This window comes from Melospiza georgiana, chromosome 9 (genome assembly GCF_028018845.1).
Source record: "Melospiza georgiana isolate bMelGeo1 chromosome 9, bMelGeo1.pri, whole genome shotgun sequence".
Taxonomy (NCBI): domain Eukaryota; kingdom Metazoa; phylum Chordata; class Aves; order Passeriformes; family Passerellidae; genus Melospiza; species Melospiza georgiana.
Window position 1 is genome coordinate 5,383,929 of NC_080438.1, and position 26,399 is coordinate 5,410,327.

Sequence of the window (26,399 nt, forward strand, 5' to 3'; positions counted from 1 at the left end):
ATGTTTGGAGCCTGGAGGAGGAGAGGAGATGGGAAGGGTACCTTGGCTGCATTCAATGGAGCCTCTGGAGCTGGGATATTCCAAGCAACTCCAAAGAATGGCATCAGTCTGAAATAGCTTAGGGTCCTCTGTCCCATGGTTTTTATTAGACATCCATTAGACCTGAATCTGATCCACTGAGAGTAGCTAAGATGACTTCACCTTGATCAGAGGACAAATCTGGCAAATTTCTGGTGATCTAGGGGTCACATCTAACCTAAGGTAATGTGATTCTTCAGGATAAAAGTGTTTACTGTCTGATAGAATGACTTTGAGTGATAATCTCATTTATGCATTTAACTTATCTATCCAAATAACAGTTTACAGAGAATTGAGGTTTAAGTGGTTCTTTCTGACTAGAGATAGCAGCTACCTGTCTGGGATCATGACATGCTTGCTCAGTTTATATTTTAGAAAATATCTGGCAGCCTGGGAGTTTGAATCAAGAAATATGTTCTGCAGTGGTGGTCTGTCCTTGTCCCTGTGACACAGATTAAGGACTCAGAAATAAAAGCAGTGACCTTACTTAGGTGGTGGTGCTCTGGAGTAAGGAGTAACTAATGGAACTGCTGCTTTATTATAGAGAAAAACCTCAGTGGTTTATTTCATCCACTCACAGCTTTAGCAGAACAAGCTTTTGGTACTGAAACTTCATATCCTTTGTTTCAGTAGCTTTGGTTTTTATGTGTGACAAAATGTAGACTTTGAGCTGATAGAACACAAAGTCTGAGTGCTTTACTGCAGCTTCCTATACCTGAATATAGCTTTGTTTTTAAAAAACATGTTAGTATGCTAGTAGTGCATACTTAGTGACACTAATTACCTTCCTTAATTACTTAAAATATCAGTCTGCTGTAAGCAGTCTCTCAAGTGTGTGATATTAATACCAATTTCTGTATTGGCCCCAGGTGCTTAACAGTCTACAGTGGTGCCCACAGTGTTGGATTGTAACCTAAATATCTAATCTTTGGCTTTGGTGCCTCAAAATGAACATTGGAAAGAGACAGCCAGGCTTGGGATTGTTCGGAGTGACAGGACACCCCTTGGAGGAGGCCATGCAGTGGAAGCACAGAGTAAGAAAGACTTTAAGGAAATAAAAGTGAAGGATGAAAACTGCTGCTGGCATCTCTCATTCTTCTCACCAATTAAGTCCCAACAATATATTCATGTTGTCATTAAATATGGGATTCCACAGCAAGATAGGAGTTGATGTTAGAGATACAGAAATAGAAACAGCACTAGGCTGGGGAGAAACAGAATTGAAAGGCTTTGGTATATCCAGAGAGGACAGTATGTCTGTGTGTGTGTCTCTATTTATATATCTATATAGATATATACAGCTCCATGAGAGGGACTGAATCATCTACTTTGTAAAAATGGCAACTCCTACACTCACAGATCTTGGTAAGGAGTCAGGGCTGAGGCATTTTTGGTTACGGTGGCAATTGAGGCTGTGTATGTGAAGGGGAGAGGGGCAGTGGGCTGAAGACCTTTACCTGTAACTGGTGGTGCATTAAAGGCAAATGCACTTAGATGCCTTCTCCCTGCCTTCTCCTGTTTTCAAACAATGGATACAGTGCATCCCTGTTGATATCTGGTGTGAACCAGCTGTACATGGATTGCTGTTGTCAGCAGTTCAGGAGTTACTACCTGAAACATGTGTGTGCTTCTTAAAAAGTGTAACTGGGAGGGAGGAAACCCTCCTCTGTTCCAGATCAAATCTTCTGGCCAGTACCTCCTAGCTGTAGTGTGACTTGTTGAACACCAGTCTTGCTGTTGCCTTGCTCATAACCCTTTTGGGGAGGCAGCTGCTCTATTCCTTTAATCAATTTAGTTGCCCATCTGTATGCATTCCCTAACTCCAGCTCATCCTCCGGGGATGTGGAGAACAACTGCACACACCAGCAGGATGCAAATGTACTAAGGCTTTACACAATGGTAGAGCTGCTAAATACTCCTTCTTTACTCTTTCCCTGCTGCTCTATCCTCAACACCAAAGCAGGCTTCCAGGCATGTTTCAGAAGCAATTTATTTCATAATTCTATTTGTTAGCTATGAGTGTTCTCCAAGGTCACAGGCTTTACCATTAAAATAAAGCAGTTGATTTATAATCTCACAGATTGGGAATTAAGATAAGCAGTGGAGAAACCAGAACCCTTGAGGATGTGCTTACTTTCTAGCAGCCCTTAGTGATATTTCCATAAGATGTTGGTTGTCAACTTCTTAAGAGAAAGAAAGCAGTGATTTGGGAATGAGAGATGTCTCTCTTCTATTTTCCCTAAAACAAAACTGTCACATTCTTTCAATCTGATTTCTGTAAGTAATTCTGTGGCATGTTTATAAAGCTCTTTCAAATATCCAGCAGTTCATATGTCCCCAAAAGATTCCTTATAGAAATTTGCTTAGTCTTGGTTGGTCAGAAATGTGGAGTTTAAAAATAGGTTGAACAAAAAGGAGCAGTTGATAACTGTTTTTAACAAGTACATCTTTGAGGAGCAAGGACCACTGCTGGTCCAGAAGGTAATTTCACTGGAGGTTTTAATTATTTCCTATTATTCTATTGCATGTTGTTATTGAGCTAATGAGGAATTCACTAGGACTGTGGAAATGTATCACCTGCAAAACGGAATGTTGTCTTTCTGAGCTGGCTCTTGTGAATCTTTTGACAAGACAAAACAAAACTTCAATTCTCCAGTGAATTTTCATATAGATAAGCAAGAGCTTACATTGACACAAAGACTTCAAGCAGCAGGTGACAGGAGTACCCACGAACCAGTTAAATGCAAATAAGGCTTGCATAATACTAAGTGTATTTAAAAGACTTGCAAGAAAAAGCATTAAAATGATGGTTGCTGTGCAGGTAGGCTGTTTGTCCTAATGCTGATTAGTCCAGGTGTAAGCAGAGCTTTGCAAGTTTTCTATGGTCTATAATGCACTTGATTAGGTAGTTAGATTGTTCCTATTTTTATTTGTAAATCACTGGTGAAAAGCTGACTGGCAGAAAGAGAGAACACTGGCTGTTCCAGGACTGAGCACAGGTGATGGGAGGCCAAGGCGCAGGTGTGTGTTGGTCTGCACTGTAGTTGTTTCTTTCTGCATTCTTTTTCTCCCTGCAGTGTCTTTGATGTTGTTTGAAGGTCACAGGTCTGACAATTCCATTACTTAAGGCTTTTTATTTTTTTAATGATGTGTTAACTTTTATGGGCCTCTTTAAACACTAATTTGTTTTGTCTACAGCATGTCTCTATTAAAAAAAAAAATGAATTAATACTAGAGAAGCAAACCCAACCCAAATGAGAGAGGTTCTATTCTGCTCTAATAACTTGGCTTTTTACCAGACATTGTAATGCATTCTTTTTCTTTCTTCAGTAGAAGGCTGAGGGTTTAAATTGAATCCAGGCAGATGAATCACTGCCATCACTTTAGTTGTGCTTTACCTGAATCCACAGGGCAGAGAACAGGAGAAGAGACAGTAGTTCAATTAAGATTGTGGTACAAGTAAATCCTTTGTATTGTTATAGAGGCTTTGATTATAAAGTTCTTCCACAGAATAGGGTGAGCTGACAAAACAAGACAGACCTGAATGGTATTTTCATCCTATGTGTATAAAAAGTGATTTAGATTAGTGCAGATCTGGGGAGTGGGGAGAGCAGCCTGGATGCTTAGGTGACTTCTTTCCCTCTCCCATTTTATTTAAATAGATGCCTGCATGCCTGTTTAATTCCCCAGCCATAAGCATGTTCCTCCCTGCATTTTGGAGGCTCATGATTCTGCAGGCTGCACCTGATTAGCTTTTCTAGCAGTCACTTGTGAGTGGGGCCATCTCCTGCCACTCCTGGGAGAAGTTTGGGTGCCTGAGTTAAATGGCCAAGTTTCAAGCTGCTTCATTGAATTATTTTAAAGCCACAGACTGCATATCAACAGTCTTTTCTCTCCATAGTTTAAAAATAACTTGATGATATCTCCTTTGCAAGGACTTGAAAATTCTGTTGGTGTTTAAATTTATCTTTCCTTGGAAACATTGCATTGCCTTTGACTCCTCAGCTCTGTGAGGAGCGGAAAGCTCTTGCTGTTACAGCAATGGGGGCAGCCTGAAGAGCCCTTTCTCTTCTTGTAAATTGGTTTAATGCCTTCTAATTGTAGAAGGGTACCTTAAATACCCCTACTCTCAGGATTTTGAATGTGGAATTAGTGTAAATTCAGTTTTTTCTGCTGCCATTAAGAACTTCCTCCGTGGTTCATAAACACTCTGGATTCTTAAGGGGGAAAAAACCAAAGTGATAGAGACAGCAGGGATTTAAATTAAGAACTCCAAAAGAGACCTGTCTAAACAGTAGACTGATTGCTTAATCAGAAGACTTGGGGACAGCTGGTTACTGACCATAGAAACCTCCTGAGTGAGGGCAAATGCTGCTCCCACCCTTTCTGGGGAGTGTCTCATTGAGGCTGATGCCCTCAGAGGAGACAGGTGTATGTGCACCTGCCCTGCCAGCAGTGCCATAGGCTGCAGGAAAGCAGAAGCTCCTGGGAAGTAGGATTACTTCCCCAGCTGCTGGATGTCTAGCAGATTTCTCTCAAGCCCTTCCAAGCTGTGAAGGTAGGAATGACATTAGCTGTTTGTAACCTGCTGCCTGCCTTTCTCTTAGATGTGTTTCACTACAACCTCAGGCTTTTCTCATTTGCAGCTTAACTTTGTTATAAGTTGACTGCTTTTACTTCCAGCTTCATTGATATTTATTACAAACTTGCCCTGCGGGTCAAGAAAGAAGGTGCCTCTGTTTGCACAAGCAACCCTAAATGGAAGTCATAGTTGTTTTTACAGTACTGATGATCTGATTTCAACCCCCTGTGGTTACCCAGGGAATTTAGAAGGGTTTTTTTTCACAAATGCTGCTTTGCTCTGTATTAGTACTTTAAAAGTTCCTGAAGCTGTTGTACACAGGAGGAATCAATGGGCAGTCATGCCATGGAATGTTAAGCATGTTTCCAGGACAAGCTCTTGGCTTTGACCTTTGGGTACCATGCAGTGTAGATGGTGTGGCTGGACTGAAAAACCTCCAGAGCATGTGAACAAATACCCTGGCTGTGGAGGGTGATTGTGTTGCCACAAAAATGGAGCTGTGTGTGTTGTTGGGGGATGGATTAGAGAACAATGCTTAGAGCAAGAACTCCACACTGTTGGGGTGTGTGCCAGATCTGACCAGGGTGTTCTGAACTGGGTATGTCCACACTGCAAACTGTGATTTTCAACTCTGCCATACCAGGATGTTTAGGAGGTAAAATATCCTCCTGGTAAGTATGTGGGGTATTTTTACAGAATTCTCAACCTATATTTTTGTTTCTCAGTATTGAGTTCGACCGAGACTGTGACTACTTTGCCATCGCTGGAGTGACAAAGAAGATTAAAGTCTATGAGTATGGTACAGTCATTCAGGATGCAGTGGATATTCACTACCCTGAGAATGAAATGACCTGTAATTCCAAAATCAGGTAGGCATTGATTTATATTTGAACTCAGAGTGCCTTTTCCACTTGATTGTTTATGTGTAGCAATTGTTCTGCTTTCTTTATGGGAATTGGAGAGGAAAGGAGGAATGCAGGCACTGATGGAGATTGGGTGGCACAGGCACTGTTACTTGTGTTTACTGGGTTCATCCAAGGCTGGATGAACAAAGCCCACATATCTGGAGGAGAAAAGGCAACAGGGAAGTAAACTGCTATTGTGTTTCTTGCAAATGCTGTTGGATACCTGCTCAAAGTGGTGGATACATGTTCCAGGTGAAGTCATAGCTTGTCCAAGGTAACCTCTGTACCTAGTTCTTCTTAACAGATACTGATTCTTCATGTTCTCTTCATTGACCAGATCCTTTCTGTTCTTCTGAGAGGTTGCTAGTTCTCAGGAAATGTTCCTCACTGGCATCTTCTACCTGGGAATTTTTGTCTGCGTGAAGTACTGTTCTGCTGGGCCTCATAATATAAAGCTCCTGAGAAAGGACCTTTCTTGATTTTTTTTCCTTCTGTGCTATCATTACTGTGAACCCATTTTTTTATCCCTTTAGATGTATTAAACCAATGAAATATAGACCACCATGTTAGAAACTCAACTGAAAGAATCCAGCTAAATAACTTTAAAATTCTAATTCAAAAAATCTCTTAAACCTCAGAAGTAAATAATAGAGGCAATCAAACCCATTCAGTATTATAATACAAGTCTCCAGCATCTCTGTTGCAATAATTTGTTTTTATTTGTTACTCTACATTTTAAAAGCAGTAAAGCACCCGTGAAAGTGAAAGTAATAAATTTATGTAACAGTCCAGCTTCCATGAAAACAAAATGTTGTGCAACAAAATTAAGAATGTTTGTGAGCCTATTTAAGAGCGTAAAAGTCACGCTTTGTTTTGTAGCTGACACATTTCTAAAGATAGCTCAGTCATTTCTGTGTTGCTTGTGCTCATTGTTCCCAGGAATTACATAACAGTATTTTATGAAGGGAAAGATGTAAATGCTGCTGACCCTGGGACTAGATTTCACAGTGGGTAAAAGCAGCCTGAGTCGTTTGTATTGATATGCTGTACTGATTATGGAGCTTGTGTTTGGCGGGGCGGGTGAAATATTCTGCATTTTTACCTGAGTTTGCACCATTCAGCTTCATTTTTGTGGAGAGATGAGCAGAATAGTAGGACAACCATCTCGCAGTCTATTAATACCTTTTGCCTTAATTAGAAGGAGAAAAGCAATATGTGTTTGGTATTTCTTGGACAACTTGAAACAAATTCCAAACTTGCAGTTTCAGTTTTGACAGGGGAGCTACCCTGAGAGTTGTTAATTCCCCCTTCCTCCACAGCTGAGGAGGGTCACATTAGGGCTTTCTCTGGTGTTACTCATGTTGGCTTTGTGCTCCAGCCAGGATGCTGCTTGCTTCCAAGATTTTTCTCATTCTCAAATTTCATGCACGTATATATTTATGTGTATATGACAATGCTAAATGTACTGTCCCCTGACCGTCTTCCTCAGCAGAGGGGGATTGGGTCCTCTCTCATTTTCTTGCCCTAGTTTCTCTCATTCTTTTGAAGAAATAAATGGTGGGGGTTTTTTCCCCCCATCAACCTCCTCCAATTATATCAGGCTTCCTTTGGCAGGTAGGTGCTTTTGGCTTTGACAAATAAAGTTGGTCTGTCAGTCAGAGGCATCCTTGCTATATCCATTAGCTGTGCTGCCAGTCACCGGTGCCGGGGCTCGCTGCTGCAGCGTCAAGCAGCATAATTGCTTGCTTTTCTGAAGTGGCATAGCTTGAGGGAGAAGTTAGAGATGAAGGCTGCAATTTCATTATGGAATATTGCAGTGTGCTGAAAATGTGCCCATATTGTAATAGAAAAATCTAAATAAGTGGAGCCTGCTCTTTGTAAAAAGCCTCAGTTTAAAGCCGTTGATCTTAATTTGGGTGAAAGTGCAGCTTCTCCAGGAGACTTTACCTGTGAGTGCCCCTTCTGTTATCAAAGACAAACATATTTCTGCTCTAGCAAATAGGTGGTATTTTTCTTCTTGGCAGAGATGCAGGGGTCTGTGTGCAGATGGGATTTGGTGACATGTCTCTCCTGGTTAAATTGATCCTGGTTAACCTTGTTCAGAGCAATGATGCTGGAACATAAATCATTAGCGATGATGTTGGTGACTCAGCTTTCAGAGGAGCAGAGGCTCTGATGGGCTTTTATAAAAGCAGACAGGTGACAGCATTTGTGAGGACTTGTGTCTGGCCAAGAGCAAGTCTGGCCCAGAGCAGCTGCGGGAAGGGAAGCCCGTGCCTGGGCCGGGGCTGGCGCCAGCCCAGCCCTGCTCTGCCGTGTGCCAGCTGGGTGCCTGCTGAAAGCTTGAGCTTCGTGCCAGCAGTAATTGATTGTAGGCTTTCCTGGAGCAGAGCCCTGGTACCAGCTGTAGCTGAGTCTCTTCCTCTTTTCCAACCCCCTTTTTTTACACCCACCTGCTTCTTAAATACATTCTTTTTTCATCATCTGCTAAGCCTTCTTATCCCTATTTTGAAGAGCGGGGAGGAAGTCGGTGTGTTGGGTTTCTGGTAAATGTGCATCGCATCCCCTGGGAACAACAGTGGCATAAGCTTCCAGGAAAAACACAAGATGACACATAAATCCTCATAAAAATCCCATTTACAGATTCATAGCTTCAGTACAAGAAACAAATCCTGGCATTGTGTAGCAGCTATAAACAGCACCCTGTGAGCTAATTATGACTTGCTGTGTCCCTAGCTATGGCAGGCACTAATCTGCAGCTCCCCCGTGCAGGAGATGGGAAAGGACAAAGAGGAATGGCTAGCAGCAAGCCACAGCTCTGCTCTGATTTATTCAGGAGGCACATTTGTTGTTTTGCCATAGGTCACAGGGGGAGACAAAAAAAGGAGATCTAGCATTCAGGTAAAAAATTGGCTTTAGGCCTTGTTAATCTACAGCAGGTGATGTGTGAGTGTGGTTAGGTAAACACGCTTTTGAAATCCGTGTTTAGTATTCTGCATGCTCACCACCGTGTGTTTGCAGCATCTGTACTTCAGTGATAGATGTTACCACAAACCTCCAAAATCAGCTGCATCTGTTTAGTCAATTGCAGTAAAAGCAAGGCATCAGTATTCTTTCTTTTTTAGGAGGCTGCTAATATTTTACAGTTTTCATTTTTTGGTGTCAATAAATCAAATATGTGATTGCTATATCCTAATAGTGCTTCATGGGTGTATTGCTGTCAGCTTTGAAAATGGCAGCCACTTCTTGCTATTAACTTTAAATTAAGCAAAAACTTGTCATATTGTCTTTTTCATTGTAGACTCTGCAATTTGGAATGGTATGAGCTGGTTGTGTTGGGTGCCTGTATTTCCAATGCAGAGGATGTTTGACAATAAACAGGTTATAAGGAAATATGTCTTCAACTTGCATTAATTCAGGTTTTTGGAATCACTGATTCACTTTGCAAGAAGATGAAATTTTTCTCCAGAAGTATTTGTCTTTAACCATAGCAGAGGTTTTCTTTGAATTGATTAGGAAAAAAGGGGTTTATTTTAAAACATTCATCACAGTAATGTAATTCCATATGTCTCTGAAGTATTTGTTTCGTGTTGTTATTCATGTGGATGTCCTTTGCAGTAGTAGATCATGCTCTTAAAAACATTTCAGTCCTAAAACTACCAGTCATCAGCTGGCTCATGGTGACAGAGTGGGTCTGAAGCACTTGGTGCTCAGAAGCAGATCAGACCACAGGAGTTTGTGCCTTATTAAAAGCTTTAACTTGATTTAGCTCTCACTGCCAGAGGAGTGGTTGACACTGGGTAGCTTGAGCTGGATTTGAGACATATTAGCCGTAAAAATACTGTCTCATGAAAGAAAGATCAGCATAACTGACAACACTAACTGAGCTGGCCCACTTGTGTGTCTGAATAAAATGAAGGATGCACATGAATCTCTACAGGGTCAGGATTTCTGTGTGGCTGGATCAGATGCTGAGGTTAGGAGGGTTTTTCTGAGGTTGGTGATTAGCTTTCAACTACAGTTTCTCCAGCTTAATCCCCTAGAAAGGAAAGCTATCACAACTTCTGATAAGATAAATCTCTGGGGTGTGACTATCACTCTCTCTCTGGATTAAAGAACAAAGCAAAAACTGGGGGAAAAAATACAGCTACTGTACTTAAAATAAAAGATGGCATCACACAATGCCTTTTAGTCCAGTGAATTATACATTCTCTCAGCCCTAGGTAGTGATTTTTATATAATATCTCAGAGCCTTCATACTTCAGTTTCTCCTGGATGTGGCTGCAGACCATCTAAAGGTTGTTTACAAAAGGTTATTTTCATTAATTTCTAGGGGCTTGATAGTTAATCTGAGGACTGTGTAAGCTGCATTTTTGGTTCATATCACCTTTGACTTTCCTTTGCCCTTCTCCAGCTTGCTCCCTTATGCCTTTTTTGAGTTTGTTACCCATGATGGCATCTCAAGGGAACCCAAAAAAAAAATAGATGTCTTTAAAGCTTCAGCAAAATTGCCTGTGTTGGGCATGGAAGAAAGATCAGTGGCTCCCTTAAGGGGAATGTGGCAGAGAGTTCTCAGGCCTCTGCAGGTCCCTGGAAAGCCATATGGAAGAGAAACACATCCCAGGTCCAGGACAGCCTTCTTCCTGGTGTGGATTGTCACAGATGCCAGAGGATACAACCAAAGGACTTCTTACAGAGTGACTTTTAGAGGTGCAGAGAATGATAGGACAAGGGGGGAATGGTTTTAAGCTGAAAGAGGAGAGGTTTAGGTTGTGTTAGGAAGCTGTCTGCTCAGAGGGTGGTACAACTCGGGTTGTCAGAGAAGCTGTGGCTGCCCCATCCCTGGAAGTGTCCAAAGCCAAGTTGGACAGAGCTTGGAGCAACCTGGGATGGTGGAAGGAGTTCCTGCCCCTGGCAGAGGAATGGAATGAGGGGACATTTAAGTTTTTTTCTACCCCAAAGCATTCTGTGATTTCTATGAAAGGACAGCCTACCTGCAAAGGGAGCTCCCCTCTACCTGATCTAACCCTAAATTGCCCTCTACAAAGGTTAATTTGAAGAATTTAAATTAGAAAGAAGCTTAGGTATTGGAATGTTAAAGGAAAAGCTCTAGTTTCAGACTTTGTAAAGAAAGTTGGGTGGGAATGAGGGCAGAATTAAGGCAGAGAGCTGGAACAGAGTTGATTTTGTCTTACTATGATCTTTTAATCATATTACTTAAAAATGAAAGATTTATGGTGTGTGTGACTTAGAGGATGTTAATTGAACCACTTAGTGGCTGCAAATCCCTAACCATTTTTCACCTGTCAGTTCCTGTTTTCCCCTCTAAGTCTGTCTATAAATGCTTTCCAAATGAATGTTAACCCCTTGCTTAACACCATCATGCTGCAGTGGGATCTTTGCTGTGCCAGAACTAATGAAAATGCTTTTGGGCACAGAAAGCATGTTTTTCTCCATTTGTACCATCAGTGAAGTATTTTAAATCTATCGCATCTCAAACAGAACTGTTAAACTCTTGTCCTTTACATCTTTCTACCTGCTCAGTAATTCTTAATTTTCATTGTCTGGGGTGATTTCTTTTTTGACAAGATGTGGTTATGCGATTGTTCCACCTGAGTATGAAGAGAATATTCATCCTCTAAGCACCCAAAGTGTCACCAGCACATCAGCCTTCATCTAGCAACCTTTTCACTTGCTGGTGTTGTCTGATGTCCTCTCAAAGCCATCCAGATAGGAGATGGCTTTTTAAGATATGGCTCTGGGTTGTATTCTTTCTGCTTGTACATGATGGCTTCACTCACAGATAATTTCCTTTCTTCCTTAAGCTCCTTGAAGCCCTGACTTGAGAGGAGATAATCTGGTTGGGAGGACAGGTTTGGACTGATAAAGGTGTCCTGTGGTGTGGTTTCTACCTCCCTGCCAGCGGCTGGAGACTGTTCCCAGCCCCAGCTCAGTGTGGTGGAGCTCTAGGGCTCTGAGCTGCTTTTGCTTCCATCAGAGACTGCTCCAGCTGGAAACATGACTCCAGGTGTCAGATGTGGTTAACTCTGGGCTGCTGCAACCTTCACCTCATGGAACTGGTGGGCAGTGCCTGCCAGCTCCATTTGGAACTCGGGGAGTCACTAAGCTTCTTGGAATAAGGCTTCTAGTAAATCATAGCCTGTCAACACCTGCTTTTCTGTGTAGGAACCTAATGGAAGTAGAACTGAAATAATGATGGCTCCTTGATGGTGCATTTGTGGACAACTCTCATGCCTACAAGGGTTAGGGATACTTTACTTAACATCTTCTCATTAATGACAAATCATGGAAGAGGTAAAGCCAGGGAAACCATTGCATGAGCTGTATCACTGCAACCATCATCTTAGCAGCTGGTGGTTAAAAATGATGACTTATATTGGGTAAATAAAATTTTAAGTTTCTGAATGTAAAGTTTAAAAACCAAGGAATGCTGTTAAGTTGCAGCATAGTCAGGAGCAGAATGCCAGTGTTGCTTACTGCTACTGAACTAATGGAAAAATAAATGTTTAACTACCATGAGAAAGGAAAAGGGTTTTTCCTCTTCTGTGTGTAAATTATTAAGGAAAACAGGATTGAAGGGTATAGAGGAACCAAGAATTTAGCAAGGTATAATACTCCTAAATCAGTATCCATGTATCTGTATCGTATTTCAATGTGTAGCTGCTCTGATCAAAGCAGTACTAAGAAGTTACAGAATTGTGGACTTCTGGTTTGTATTGTTGGTTAAAACTTGGCCCCAAGGCTGCCATGATCCAGTTATGCGTGTCAGAGCTGCTCGAGGACCCGCATGAATGGGATCTGTCAGCTCAGCTTCTGCTCTGTGCATCACACTTGATACCTACTGGCATGCTTCTTTGCCAGATGGTCCAGAAATTGGTGAACAAGTATTACAAATTTTCTTACCTCTGTCATTGGGAGTCAGAGTGGAGGCATGGTGCCAGAATGCTGCGAGTGTGACTTGGCAGTGCTGCTGCTCTTGTTTTCTCTGCTGATCATTAGATTTTGCCAGTGGAATCATCATTTAGCTTTGCACAGCCCCTCAATTCAGCTTGAAATAAAATCCTGTGTGATACATTTTCCAGTTCTTGATCAGAAGCATTTCCTAAAATATTCATAGTAAACAAATTGCTGTTTCCTCCTGGATGTGAAGGCATTTTTAGCATTTATGGAAAGCTGGAAGTATTTTCTCAGAAGTCAAATTTTCATGTGCACATAGCTACATATATAGAATATTAGCTGTGTGCTGCAGGAGAGGTTGATTTACTGTCCATGCATCTATGAATTTTACATATACAGCTACTCTTAGGTAAGTAGTATATGGTATAATAATAATTTGGTATAATAATATAGTATAATATAGTATGATGGTAATTATTATTAATTTATGGTATAATAATTTGTTTATGGTAATAATAACAGTAGTGTCTATTGCTGAGAGGTTAAGGAGTCAAACCTTGAGCTCTCTGAGAATTTGTGTGGTATTCAAATAGCAAAAAAAAATCAGTGTTTGAAATAATTGCATTTTTAAAAAACTCTAGATCCTAGCACTTCATATCAAGGGGCAAATATCTCTTCAGCAAACAAAGTTTTACTTTTAATTTGTGGAATAATGTTTGTTCTATTTCTAATGGGTTTTGGTTTTTTTTCCCCTAAGCTGCATGTTTCAGTGGGGTGTTTTCATCAAGGTGCTGTCTACTTTGCAAAGATACTCATTGCCTAATGTATTCCAAGAGTGGTTTTTGTGTTGTATGTTGATTTACTGCAAGACTGACCAGGGTTTGCTCTTTTTAAGCTGTATCAGCTGGAGTAGTTACCACAAGAACCTGCTAGCCAGCAGTGACTATGAGGGCACCGTCATCCTTTGGGATGGATTCACAGGACAGAGATCCAAGGTCTACCAGGTAACACACACCCAGCAAGGAACATTTCCTGTTGCATGTACAGTCTGAGGTGCTGCTCCTAGTCCAGCAAAAGGCCTTTCTGTTCCACAGGAAATTGATATTCCTCCTGTTTGGGAAATGCCTCTCATGTGCACAGCTTTATTGAGCTGTAGTCCTCCAAGGGAGGCAGCTCTGTCTTCCTCTCACAGTTGTGAGGCAGTTAGGTTTTTCTGCTGCTGCTTTTGGGTAGGGAATCTACACAAGGAGAAATCAGTTCCTGGAAGCTGTATCACCTTTCTTTAGAAGCTTCATTTGCTCCATACCTGTTCCACTTCTGTAGGGGCATAGAATATAAGGAAAAATAAAGATAGTGTAGAAAGTAATCTTACCCCTAAGGAGTTTCAGCTGGGCCAATTATCAAAGATCAGGAATAGGCCTGACTTTAACAGGCCACAGCTGTGACCAATGAGAAGAAGAGTGCTATAAAAGTGTGGGGTGGCTGGGTGAGAAGGGAGCTGGGGTCAGTTGGCTGCTTTGTGAAGAAGGAAGAGTCAGTGCTCTGAGGAGCTGCTCATGGGAAACACCAGGAAGGAATGGAATTCTTGTGATAAGGAGACAGCAGTATGGAACCCCTGCAATAAGATAACAGCACACTTCAGTCTTTGTCAAAAGCCTTTTGTAAAACTGTAGTGATGGCCAGCACAGGTGCTCGAGATGCAGAAGAGCAAAATGCAGCCTTGAATGAGGCTGTGGGAGAAGGGAGCACAAGGCAGAGCAAGGCAGGTCCGTCCCCGCACAAGGACGAGTTTCTGGCATTTTGTTTCTTTGTGAAACTCAAACATCGTGTTTGTATCTAATGGCTTCTGAGGAGCTCATGATCAGAACAAGGAGGTTGGAAGAGGGCTGTTGTGTTTGGGAGGAGGCTGGAGGTGCTGCAGGTTGTGGTGTAGGTAGCACAGTCCATTGGAACTGGTCAGTGATGATGGATGAACTACAGACTCCTTGACAGTTCAACATAAGTTTTATGTCTAATCAGCAGATTTAAAATTTACTGATTAATGCAGATCTTCATTTCCAGACAGAAGGAGCCTTGTTAACCCCTGTCCTGTAAGCTAGTGAGGAATTGTGCGAATCTAGGAAACTCAAGTTTGTTGTTTCAGTCCTAATATGTCACTATGGGAGTTTTGCAGTTGATTTCAATGGTAATTATGAAACAAGAGAGGAAGGTTTTTTAAAAAGTTCTTATTTAGGCCACCGTTTACCTTCTCATTGTTTTTTAGTCATTTTATAATGCCTGTTTTCACTAATCCTTTGCATATCTCAATGAACGAGAAATTATACTGGACAGAATAAATCTAGTCTGTTTTCCCCTCAAATACATTTTGCAATTCTTTGAGGCTGAATAATGAACCTAGAGACGACCAGCTGTTGCTTGTGTTAAAACAAACTCATTTTGCTTCCTATCAGATTACTTAAATTTTTTATTTGGATTTGCATAGAGACATTGACATCTGCTTTGCATGTACTGAAACCCTTTAGTGACTTCATCCTTGTGAGCTTTTTGTCTTGTAAGCCTGTGTGAAGGCTTTACACAAGGGTTTTGACTGAATTTCAGATTTTATTCAGTGTAATGCTCTGCTTTCATGTGGGATGGATAGCATAGCAATTACAGCTCTTCTGTGTTTTGAGGAAGAGTGTGCAGTCTTAATAATATTTCTTTCAGTGGTAAAACAGAGGATTAGACTCCAGGAGACTTACTTAATATCTCAGCAGGAAGGTGAGGATTTCCTGGACTTTCAGAAAGGAGGTGGTTGAAATGAGCATCTTGTCAGTATTGGGAAATACTTAAAAATTGCTTATTAATATTGAAAGATACAGCTACAATCTAGAATAAGCAGCTGGTCATGGTGGAACCACAGACAGTCAAATAATGCTGCAAAACCAGGTTTTTAATGTGTATATCCTGATTTTTTTTTTTCCTCTTTCCAAGTAAAAATGAAATCAGTTTTAATTTTTAAAAAAGCCAGTCTAGTGTTCTCTGCTTTCCTGGCATGTCTAGCATATTGATAGGATCAATCTGATTAGGAGAAAAGATATTTTTTGAAAAACTGCTAAACATAGTAAGCTTCTGTCTCCTGGTCCCTGCTAACAATTTACACCAAACATGTATGTTTTCCTTTACTATTTTTATCATATTGCAGCTCACTACCTTGCAATGTTGTTCTTGTTTCTCTCAATAGGAGCATGAGAAAAGGTGCTGGAGTGTTGACTTTAACTTGATGGACCCTAAGCTATTGGCTTCAGGCTCTGATGATGCCAAAGGTAATGTTTTATTTCAGACTCTGTATAGAAGACACAAGCTCTGTGTATTCAATGGGAAGAACAAAAATGTGCTATTTCAAGAAGCTGATTCCTCAGCTGCCTTCAGTATTGTAATTGCTGAGGTAATGTGGCAAGATATTACTGAACAGTTTGGATCTTAGAAAAAGAGAGGCTTTGTTTGGATTAACATCTCTTGCTTCACATTTTTTTGTGTAATGTACTCTCAGCTAACATTCTCCTCCAAACAAACCAAAATGTGTTTTAACATTAGTTAAACTTGTTGAGTTAAAGCCTCGGGGCCTTTCAAAAGAACAGCATGTATTTATATTTCAAAAACAAGGCTGTCAGTAAAACAGCAGCAGTTAAAGAATGCCTGCTGCTCTTTTACCTGTAGCTCTGCATGTTAAAGACTGTGTTTCTTGGAGCTTTAAGGACGTGGATGGTGGATTGTGTAGGAGTGCTGGGAGCAGCTCTCAGCCTTCCACACTCCTGGGCCCATTTGAAAAAGCCCTTCAGCCAAGCCCTTTTACATGGTGGTAAAAAATGTTCCTCTTCTATATAGGAAGCTCCTGAAGAAGAGGATAGCACTGAGGGAGGTGTAGAATTCTTCCTCTCTAATGAATAAGAGTTTTATCTGTAATGTTTACAGTATCGAATCAGAGTTATTTAACAGCAAGAGCTTAAAAGTTCCTTTCCTAAGCAGTGGAGATCACTTCCCCCAGATGGGCTGATAGAGAGCTCTGGACAGGGCTCTTCGTGATTTGCTTTGAAATGATAAATTAATTTTTCATCAGTGCTAAACTTTGTAAGCTGCTCTTACAAAGAGTGCTCTGGAGCACTCTTCCAAAAAGCTTTTAAATGCTGTTCCAAAAGAAATTAATGTTCCTCAATTACATTTGGCAATAATAGAGTCATAGAATGGTTTGGGTTGGAAGGGACCTTTAAAGCTCATTTTTCATTTTTTTCCAGCCCCTGCTGTGGGCAGGGACACCTTCCACTGTCCCAGGTTGCTCTAAGCCCCACCCAGCCTGGCCTTGGACACTTCCAGGGATCCAGGGGCAGCCACAGCTTCTCTGGGCACCCTGTACCAAGGCCTGCCCACCCTCACAGGGAAGAATTCCTTCCCAATATCCCATCCAACCCTGCCTTCTGGCAGTATGAAACCCCTCCCCTTGTCCTGTCACTACAGTTCCCAAAGCTGGTAATTCCATTTATAAAACTTTAGTGATTATTTTTTATTTAAGGTGAGTTTAAAATGTTTTCAGTACACTTCCCCTTCCTTTTGTGGTGGAAGACAGGTATGTTTTCTGTGTGCTTAAATGCAGCAGGAGTGAATATTCACCTTGTAAGTTAACAGCCTCTTCATCAGTGCTCCCCACTCTTGCCATGCATATAAAAAGCTAATCTGGCAGGTGGATCTGCATTTATTAGCATGTTAACAAGGTGTCCAGTTTTGCAAAGCCCAGCTGCAGGCAGAGCTTCTGTCTTCATTTTAACTGTTCACTTCTTCAGTAATTGTCTGTAGAAGTGTACTGTTTACTTAGAAATTATTCTAATAAAGCCTGCAGATCCACATAACCTGCATTTCAATTCACAAAGGTCTTTTGAAGGTGTATTGGGGTTTTGGTGGATAAAACTGGTCTGGAACATTTTATCCTCTATTTTTTACCATGACTTGCCTGTGATTTGCATATATTAAGAGCCCTTTAGAGACAAATTGAGTCTCAGCAGAGATTTTAGAAGTTTTTGAGGTACAGATCAATAGCAGCAAAATGTCCACATTAATGTTGTAGTGTCCATCTTCCATTTGATCACACTGAAAGGATTAAATGTGAGGGAATGGTAACACTCATGACACATGTCTTCATTGTAACCTGCCTAACTTAAAATTTTGTCCTTCTGCTAGTGTTCATGGTGGTTTGGCTGAATCCTGGTCAGTTTTAATACACAATAATACATGTGTGGCCAGGTAGAGTGGCAGGAGAGATCCTTTATCTACTTTTCCTATCCCCTTTGATTTCTCTGCCCCTTTGAGGCCACACCGGGTGTGCGGGAGCTAATCTCATCACAAAGCACAAGTATCACATTTCCCTGTCAAGTGGTCAGGACAAGGCAGCCAAAAAAGGGACAGCTTTGCCAGTTCTTCCTGCTTGCTGTGTGTCTGCCTGTCTCTCCTCTTTTTTTCAAGTCAGAAGCTAATTCTGAAAGTAGATATGTGTTGGAGAAGGTGCTTATGAATGAAAAATCCTTTCCAGCTCTCTCTGCCAGGGCTCAGGCACTGCAAAAGGGATGCTAACAGTGCTGTTAGGCAGAAAATTATTATCCTGTAATTAGCAGCAGCATCCCTGGGCCCCAGGTTCTTGCATTGTCCATCTTGTGAGATGAAAATAATCCAGAATATGCTTATCTGTGGAAGATCTTCCTACTTTCACAGCAGATAATGACAGCATAAAAGCATTATTGTACTTAGAATAACTAGTGTGTGTACAAACCCTTCACTTTCATCTACAGTTGTTATGCACTCTCTTTTTCAAGGGGCAGAAGTGCTTGTGTATGTCTGTAGGGACCCAAAGGTATACTCTAACTAGATAGCAGTGAGCAAAATTGGTGTTTACTTGTTCTGCAAGGAGCTTGGGGAGTAGGCACAGCCTTAATTTAAATTCTTTTGTGCACATAATAATGGCAGGAGCTGTGATACTCATGTAAGTACGAAAGGGTGAATTTCTGCTCTTGGAGAAGAAAAGATGAATTTTGTCAAGGCAAAATGATGGCATCAAAGTACCAGGACAGGGCTAGAGCTAATCCACTTAGCTAATGACTTTCAGCTGTCTGTTCTGAATTGGGGGTGGAGTTTCATGGCTATTGTAAAGTTAGCAGATGATGGACAGTGAAATATTTGGTGATGCTCTGTGGGTAGAATTTGTCTTCACTGGGATAGATGCATTTCTTTGAGATGATCAAATATTTGTGTGGTCTGACTGTTTTTGAAGCTCTCTGAAGCTGAAGAAAATAGAAGAAGCACTGATAAATTCAAATTAAGAAAGCATCCTGGTTTTACATCTGTAGTTTCTTCATTATTCCTGGCTCAAAAGTGAGAGGTAGGATAGAGCAGGAGCACTGAGAGCTCTGAGTTTGTAGCAATAGTTACTTTTCATTGTCTCCTGGCAAGGAGGAATGCAGGCCTGTGTCTCATTACATCTAAAGAAAGTAATTTCCATGCTGCCTCAATAAATGAGACCCTGGTACTAGTCCTGCAGCTATTTTTTTTTACAGTGCACTTAATTCAGCAAGCCAACACAGATATGCAGATATGACTTCATTAAAAAAAAAAAAAGCCTTCTACAGAGGGGAAATGGCCTGAGACTGGTGGAGTCTGCTCCACCAACTTCCACTGGATTGTTTGGGACTTCATTTTCATTGATGCTTCGTTCCTTCGGCTTCGCTTGACTTGAGGTGTTGGTATTTATTGCTCTCAAAATATCTAGCTGAACCTTCAGTTTGGTCATTTTTCTGGCTAAAAATTCAGTAATTTTCTGGAGATTTGTGAGGTTGTTGGATTGATTTAGTGCAATTGCCTTGAAGAAGTCAAGATGATGTTGATGTTTATTTTTTATTGACAGTAAAGTCTGTGCCTTATGCAAAGAGTGCCCTGCAGTCACTGCCTACTGCCAGTCACCAGTTTACACCACCTTCCTGACCCCTGCATGAGGCAGTGGATCCAAAATTCTGCCTAGCAGGACAATTCAGCAGCTTTCTCCTTTCCTAGGGATTCTGCTAATCTCTGCAAATGAATTTTCTGGTAGCAAGATCCTATTCCTGGCTTAGAGCTTCTCCAGAGTAGCAGCAGATGAGCAGATAAGAACTCAGAAGTGACAGGCTGGATGAAACATCCTTACTCGGTGTACCAACTGTGAACATCAACCTTCAGCTATTGTAGTACAAGCTTCTGCCTCTTCCAGTCAGTGTTTAGACACAGAACTGATGCATGGAAAATTAACTGATGAACTTACACATTTGGTGTAAATCTTCAACTAAAAAAATATCTTGAAAAGGCCAAAACATTTTAAACTGAAAAAACTGTTCTGGAGGCAACTTTTTAATACAATAGTGAGGGATAGGTATTTAGCCACATAAAGATGTCTCTCAGCAGCTGCAAAATGAGAGAAAATATGCTTTGAGAACATGTGTTTCAGAAATAGTCAATCTCAGATGGTTGCTTGTCTCATCAACACAATTCTGGATGTTACCAAGACATCTGTGTTGGATAATTACTGCCTCGACCCTAGCAAAACCCATGAAAGCTGCAGCAAATAAACTCTACCCTTATGAATTATGCTTTATTAACCTGTCAGTTCTTTTTAAAAAATAATGGGCAGTTCTAGGTAAAACTTGACATGTTTCATTATGTGTTGTTATGTGTCCCATCTATCCTTTTTATGGTACTGACTAAGATTTAATTGGAGCCCTGCATATCTCACAGCAGTTAGATCACAGAAATTGCAGGCTCTAATCTGTGCCTGTCACTTGTAAAAAATATTATGATGACTTTGAGCACATGGATTGTCTCTTCACCAGATTAAATGGCTCAGCTTATGACCTGCAAGCTTGAATGAAAAAAGGAGCCAAGCTGAAGCAGAGCCCTCAATTAGCTTTTGATACTGAGCTGGGACCAAATGGCCATTTGTTTGTTGGGGGGGTCAAGGAGAGACTTGGCTGCTTTGGATGCAGCTTTAAGTACCTGGATGGGAAGCTTCAAAGAAAGCCTGTGTTGTTTTAATACTAGATTTTGGCAGAGTATTGCTCTGAACTTGAGATCATGTACCCACCCCACACTCCTCAAGTTGAAGTGGTGTTGTCTGCTGACACTGTTCTCTCATAAACATGTTTTATTTGCTTCTTATCTCATCCATAAACTTGATGGCCTTTACTGCCACCAGAACTTAGACTACTCATCTCTTGGTGTCTGTTCTTTTAAGCAAAATGTAAATATTTTCTTGTTCTCCGAAATTCTTCCCTATTCCCCTCTGTTCCCAAGTGCAGAACATGGTGGAGAGGCTTTATCATCTCATCTTGCCTGGGAGAAGAGAGCTTCTTAAGCCATGCTTGCAAAGCTGTTCTTTCATTTAAAAATGTAGCCAGGTGTTTAGGATGAGTATTATAGCTCTGATCAATGAGAATGCATTTATTTCTGAAAACCAACCTGAGGCTGGGTGCTGTTTTCATTGAATTTTACATAATGCTTCTGGGCAAACAGAATCTGCCCCTGGGGTTTGTATTTCTGCTGGTGTCTTTGTGTGCTGCTTTCTGATGGTTCCAGGCAGCTGCCAGATATGCACACAGTGCTGTATTTACAATGATTCCTTGGTGTGCCCTGAGCTGTGCTGTTTCCTCCATCCTTGTATGGTCAGAATCAGCCCAGCCTTGTTGCTTTCATTGCTTGCCATACTATCAAAAAGAACACTGGAACCAACCTGCCAGTGTTCCTCCTTCATCTTCTAAAACGTCCTTGGATAATCCAGCTGGAAGCCTTGCCTCTCCCTCAAAGCCCCTGGGAAATGCTGGCCAGCAGGTGACACAGAGGGCCCCTCAGAGGGTGGGGGACACCCCATAAAATTGCTGATCTCTCATGTATTGATCACAGTGGCTTGCAAGGTTCCTGTTGTTTTGCCATTTTTGCTCACTTCACCTCCAAAGTGATCTTTCAGTAAGAAGACTGGAGGATCTGTTGGCCACAGATCTGAAGAAGCCCTTGCAGCTCAAGGGGATCTCTTGAGGGGATTTTAACCCTTCATGTAGCAACTGCATGTTTAACATTGATAATATGTTAAACATATGTTAATAACATCTTTAACATAGCTTGCTTTGCTTCCAGCCTCAGACTGTGATACTCCAGTACAGCTTGATCCACTCATCAAGAAAAGAGGGAGGGGAGATGTTTGTTTTTTCTGCTTGTATGAATCAGTGGGGCTTGATGCCAATCTGCTGCTCCTTTATCTGGACCAAATGCAGTGCATTGTTTAGCTTTTAATAATAAGATTAACTATGTGAGGAGCACCTGGTACTCTTCATCTTAAGGTTAAATGGTGCTTGAAGAGTTTCTGGCAGGTGGGGAAGGCTGTGTTTTGAAAAGCCCTGGTGTTTTTTGTTGGTCATTCTCTGAAGCATTGGAGTGCTTGGTGGAAGAGCCCTTTCTAGCACATAGTTTAATCAGTGTTCATGAGGCACTCTCATAGAACAGTGAAGTTCTTGTACCAAGGGATTATTGCATCATAGGAAGCCAACATACTGATTTCTCTCCTGTCTGTGCCAGTTTCTCAAGAATAAAACAAGTTGTTCTCACTCACTGTGCATGCAATTAGGTATCTTTATTCTGTGCAAAGCAATTTTGCTGTGGAGCATGGAGTTCTTGCATCCCAGCACAGTGACAAGGAACAAAAAAGAATGTAAGTCTTCCTGTCCTTGGTTGTATGAATCTGCACTGCAGTAACCTTAAGCACTGAGATTATAGCATGTGGTAAATCACCTGCTCTGATATTTACAATGTGGTCTTGAGAATATTCTCAAACTTGCCAACCACCAGTGACAGCTGACCCTTCAGACTCACTAATGTTTTAGCAACTGAGGCTTTTCAGAATGTTGTTCATTAAACAGCTAGATTTTAGGCCTTTCAGATGAAGTTCATGTTTTTGTTTTTTGTTGATTCATGTCTCTTTTTCCCTTTCTCTAGTGAAACTGTGGTCTACCAACTTGGACAACTCAGTTGCAAGCATTGAGGCCAAGGCTAACGTGTGTTGTGTCAAATTCAGCCCATCTTCTAGGTATCACCTAGCTTTTGGCTGTGCAGGTAGGTAAAAGGGATTTGGAGCAAAGGGATATTGTTTCTTCCTTCCTTTATTCCTTACTCTCCCCAGAGATGAGGTTGGCCACTGTGCCCAAGACTGAAGTGTCTTTGCAGTTGAGAAGTTTTACTCAGAGACATTTTAAGTGCCACAGTGCTGTGTCAGTGTCATGCCCCAGCCTGGCTTTTTCATTTGGGTGCCTTTATCAGAGATAAGGCAGGTAAAGAAATCACCCAGTGCATTTATTGGGATCTCTAAGGCAACCAGGCAGAGCTTAGCTCTGGGAGTCTCAATGTGTTATCATGATGAGTGCTGCTCTTTCTGATTTATAATATTGTTCTATAAATGCCACAAAGCCATACTGGGGATTTTAACTGGTTTTACCTGAAGCGTGCTGTAAAGCTGTGCATGTTCCCGTAGCTCCAACTACAATCCCTGTGGGTGGGCTCATGTTTTCCTAGGCTGGGCAAAGATGGCTGTTAACATTTTTATTTTTTTGAATTAGTCAGTGGGGAAGGCACAAGGAGCCTTTTATTCACTTAGATTAAATGGTTCTTGGTGATAACACAAAGATCTGAGAGCAAAGCAGGTGTCGCTTTGGGAGGAAGCTGTACTGTGCTATGCATACAGTAACTAAAACTCACAGGTGCCTATAAATGTTTAACCAACTCTGCATTTCTTTCTCCTTGGGGAGTTTTAATGGACTTGTAACTACTTGTTCTGACAACATTTGTTCTCTCTGGACTCTGGGAGATATGTTGATCATTCTTGCAACCACTAGTTTGCCATTTCATTCGAGTGTTCTCATTTCCAGGCCGGTTCTACTTTGGTTGTAACTCTTATGAGGCAAAAAATTAACTTGCATTTTGAATCCAAAAATGGATTCAAGCTGGAGTGTAAAATATTGACTTGCTTGATAGTCATCTCTCTGAATTTTAGTGAATTACATGTAAAAATAGTTGAACAACAATGCCTACTAGCAGCATTTGAATGAGAAGGGACTCTCTAAGGAAAGATGAGCACTAGCTCCAAATGGATCAGCCACTGATTAAAATATTCCTGTAAAAACACTATGAAACAATTCTTCTGTGAAGACAATGAATAGATAACTGGGATTCTGTGCCACCTGAAAGGCAGAGAGATAAGGCACAGATAAATCAAGGAAGGCTTTTGGAGCTGGAGGGCTCATGGGGTAGGAGCAGATGGGAGTGTCTCTGTCCCCACACCCAGATCTAACAAAATGGGTTTGTCCTCAGCAAGTGTGTTGAGAAAGAAGCATTAGGAAGCCCTAAAAGTTTCATGGAGGTTTTAAAGGACTGCATGCATGTTTCTATGATTTAGAGGATGCTGAGAGGTGAAAGGGAAAGAAGTACTGAAAGAAGTGTTTACATCTGCTTGATGTTTGGTAATTGAATCTCTAAATAAAAATTAAAATGGATATTTGATTGATATTATGATTGCTGAAACAATTATATGGGGTAATTGAACCAATTGAAATTACTTCCCACAATGGAATTCTAATTGATCTTTCAGCCATAAATACATGTGGGGAAAATGGGGCATATTAAAAGAAATGCTGGAATTTTGAAAGACATTATTTGTGAACTCCTAAAAAATAATCAGAGCAAAGAAATGAGTTAGTGTCTACTTTCATACCCCATATAGTAACACAGTCATGTTTAATGTGTTATGATGGAGACAAAGGTTTTTCTTCTCCATCAGCTTCAGCTAGTCTTGCTTAATAATTTCATTTAGTTTGTGGAAAAAGGAACATAACCGTTGAATAGCATGAGTTGTCACATAGGCTATAAAATTAATAAAGGAAGATTCAAAGCTGACTTCCTTGAGTAGTACTGGGAAAAACAAGCAGGGAACAGGGCACACTGACTTGATCACTCCTTTTTGCCCCTGGCAGAAATAAAAATGAACAGTCCATAATACTAAACACTAATTCAGTGATCAGTGTAGTGGCCAATTTCAGAAAGCTGCCTTAGCCCTGCCTTGGCTTGCTCACATGCTAAGAGGATTTTCACATTTTGAAAACTGTTTCAATTACTTATTCAGTGATTTGTTCAAGGATAGAAGAGCCGAGACTTCTGAGCATTTCATGCCCCACTCAGTCTTGTATTGCATTTAAACAGAAGTGCTGTTTCTGTATATGCTCTCAATTTATTTGTTGATTTGATGGAGCTTAATGCTATATATGTGTCTGTATTTTTGTGGGTATATATGTATATATCTATAGTTTAAGACTTGATGAGGTAAGCAATTCCTAAAATTGTTAGGGAGAAAGTATTGGTACGTAGTATTTGAGCTATAAAAGGAAGAGGTAAATTGATTTACTATACTATTAATTACATGCACATTTCAGTTCCTTTTTTCTGTATGCAGAATAGCTGAAAGCCAGCATCACTTCTTTAAGCAATGTAATTTTGACTGAAGTAGAAATTTTTTCAGGTTGACATTTTTATTTTCTTTAAAGGTTCTCTCTTAACCATTCATAAAGCTGGAGCATCTTTTCATAATGTCCTGTTCTTTCACACTTTGCTTAAGAAAAGCTCTGCCCTTGACAATTGCATCTTGCCCAATTGCATCCATCTGTTCAGAATGGCTCCTTGAAGTGGGTTTTTCTAATCAGATGCTTCAGCTAGATCAGCGTCTCTGTGCTGGTTCCTCCCTTGCCTTCACCACAGAAACAGGATGACCATCTTAAGGTCCTTGTCCTTTCCACCCTGTCTTACATTTCTTCTCACTTTTTTGTAATATTTTAGCTGTTGGCCCACACAGCCCATGATGCTGCATTGTGCACAGGTGAAAGGGTGAGAGGTACCTTTCTGCCTTTTCCATTTTTAAAACTCTCTTTTACAGGAAAAATTGTAAGCAAGGTCCCTTAGAGATCTACCAACACAGGCCATGAATTAGGTGAGCTGCTGCAGCACAGGGTTCACAGCCTGACTTTGCTTCCAAATCCACCCCTCCAGTCCTTCAGTTTCCTCCTTTTATTTGGCAATGCACCATGGAAACTGGGTGCAGGTGGAAATGGTTTTGTTAAACCCAGATCTCTGGTTCAAGATTCCTTACAGAGAATGAAGCAGTCAGGCTGTGAACCTTGTGGCACAGTGACTGAAATGGGGGGGTTCTGTCACAGGATTTGCTGTGATGCTTTCATTTAAATATAACCATCTTTAAAAGCATTGTTAGACTGTATATCTCCATGAGGAACACTCTTCTCTAGTAGAGAACACTGAGTTGGCTTCAGATGATGTAGGTATACAAGCTTTAGATGCCACTATAAAAGCAAATCCCAGGATTAGCATCTAATGTGGATGATATATAAGTTTCTTTTCTGGACTCTTCACTCTGAAGCTTTTAGATGACCAAAAAAAAATTATCTTGGGTAGCTTAAAACAGAACAAATGGGCCATAAACTAGAAATAGAGCCTATAGAAGAGAGAAATGGATATTGGTTTGAGAAGTAATTCACTTAAAATCAGGCACTTCAGGTGAGAGGAAAGCTGGTGTGTCTGGCTGCAGCCTGATAAAATCTGTTGCAGTGGAGAGGGCACATAAAGAAGAAAAGACCCCTTTTGTCTGTTACTTTAATAAAATATTCTATTTGCATGCTTTCTGAGTTGAAACATTGTCCAGTATAAACTGTAATCACTGCCAAATACAAAATCAGGTCATTCTGTGGTCTTTTTTTAAAAACAGATAGGGTTTTATTCTGAAATTAGCTATATAAATCATGGCTGAAGTTATTATTGTTCTGCCT

At 40.9% G+C, this 26,399-nt stretch overlaps 1 protein-coding gene across 1 annotated transcript in view; it reads left to right on the forward strand.

Moving 5' to 3' along the window:
* COP1 (COP1 E3 ubiquitin ligase) overlaps positions 1-26,399 on the forward strand; it is a 124,972-nt gene that overhangs the window by 47,787 nt on the left and 50,786 nt on the right. The window contains exons 12-15 of the mRNA XM_058030602.1: positions 5,386-5,529; positions 13,379-13,487; positions 15,707-15,788; positions 22,516-22,632. Of these exons, the coding sequence (XP_057886585.1) occupies positions 5,386-5,529; positions 13,379-13,487; positions 15,707-15,788; positions 22,516-22,632 (452 nt within the window). The remainder of the gene's footprint in view (positions 1-5,385; positions 5,530-13,378; positions 13,488-15,706; positions 15,789-22,515; positions 22,633-26,399) is intronic.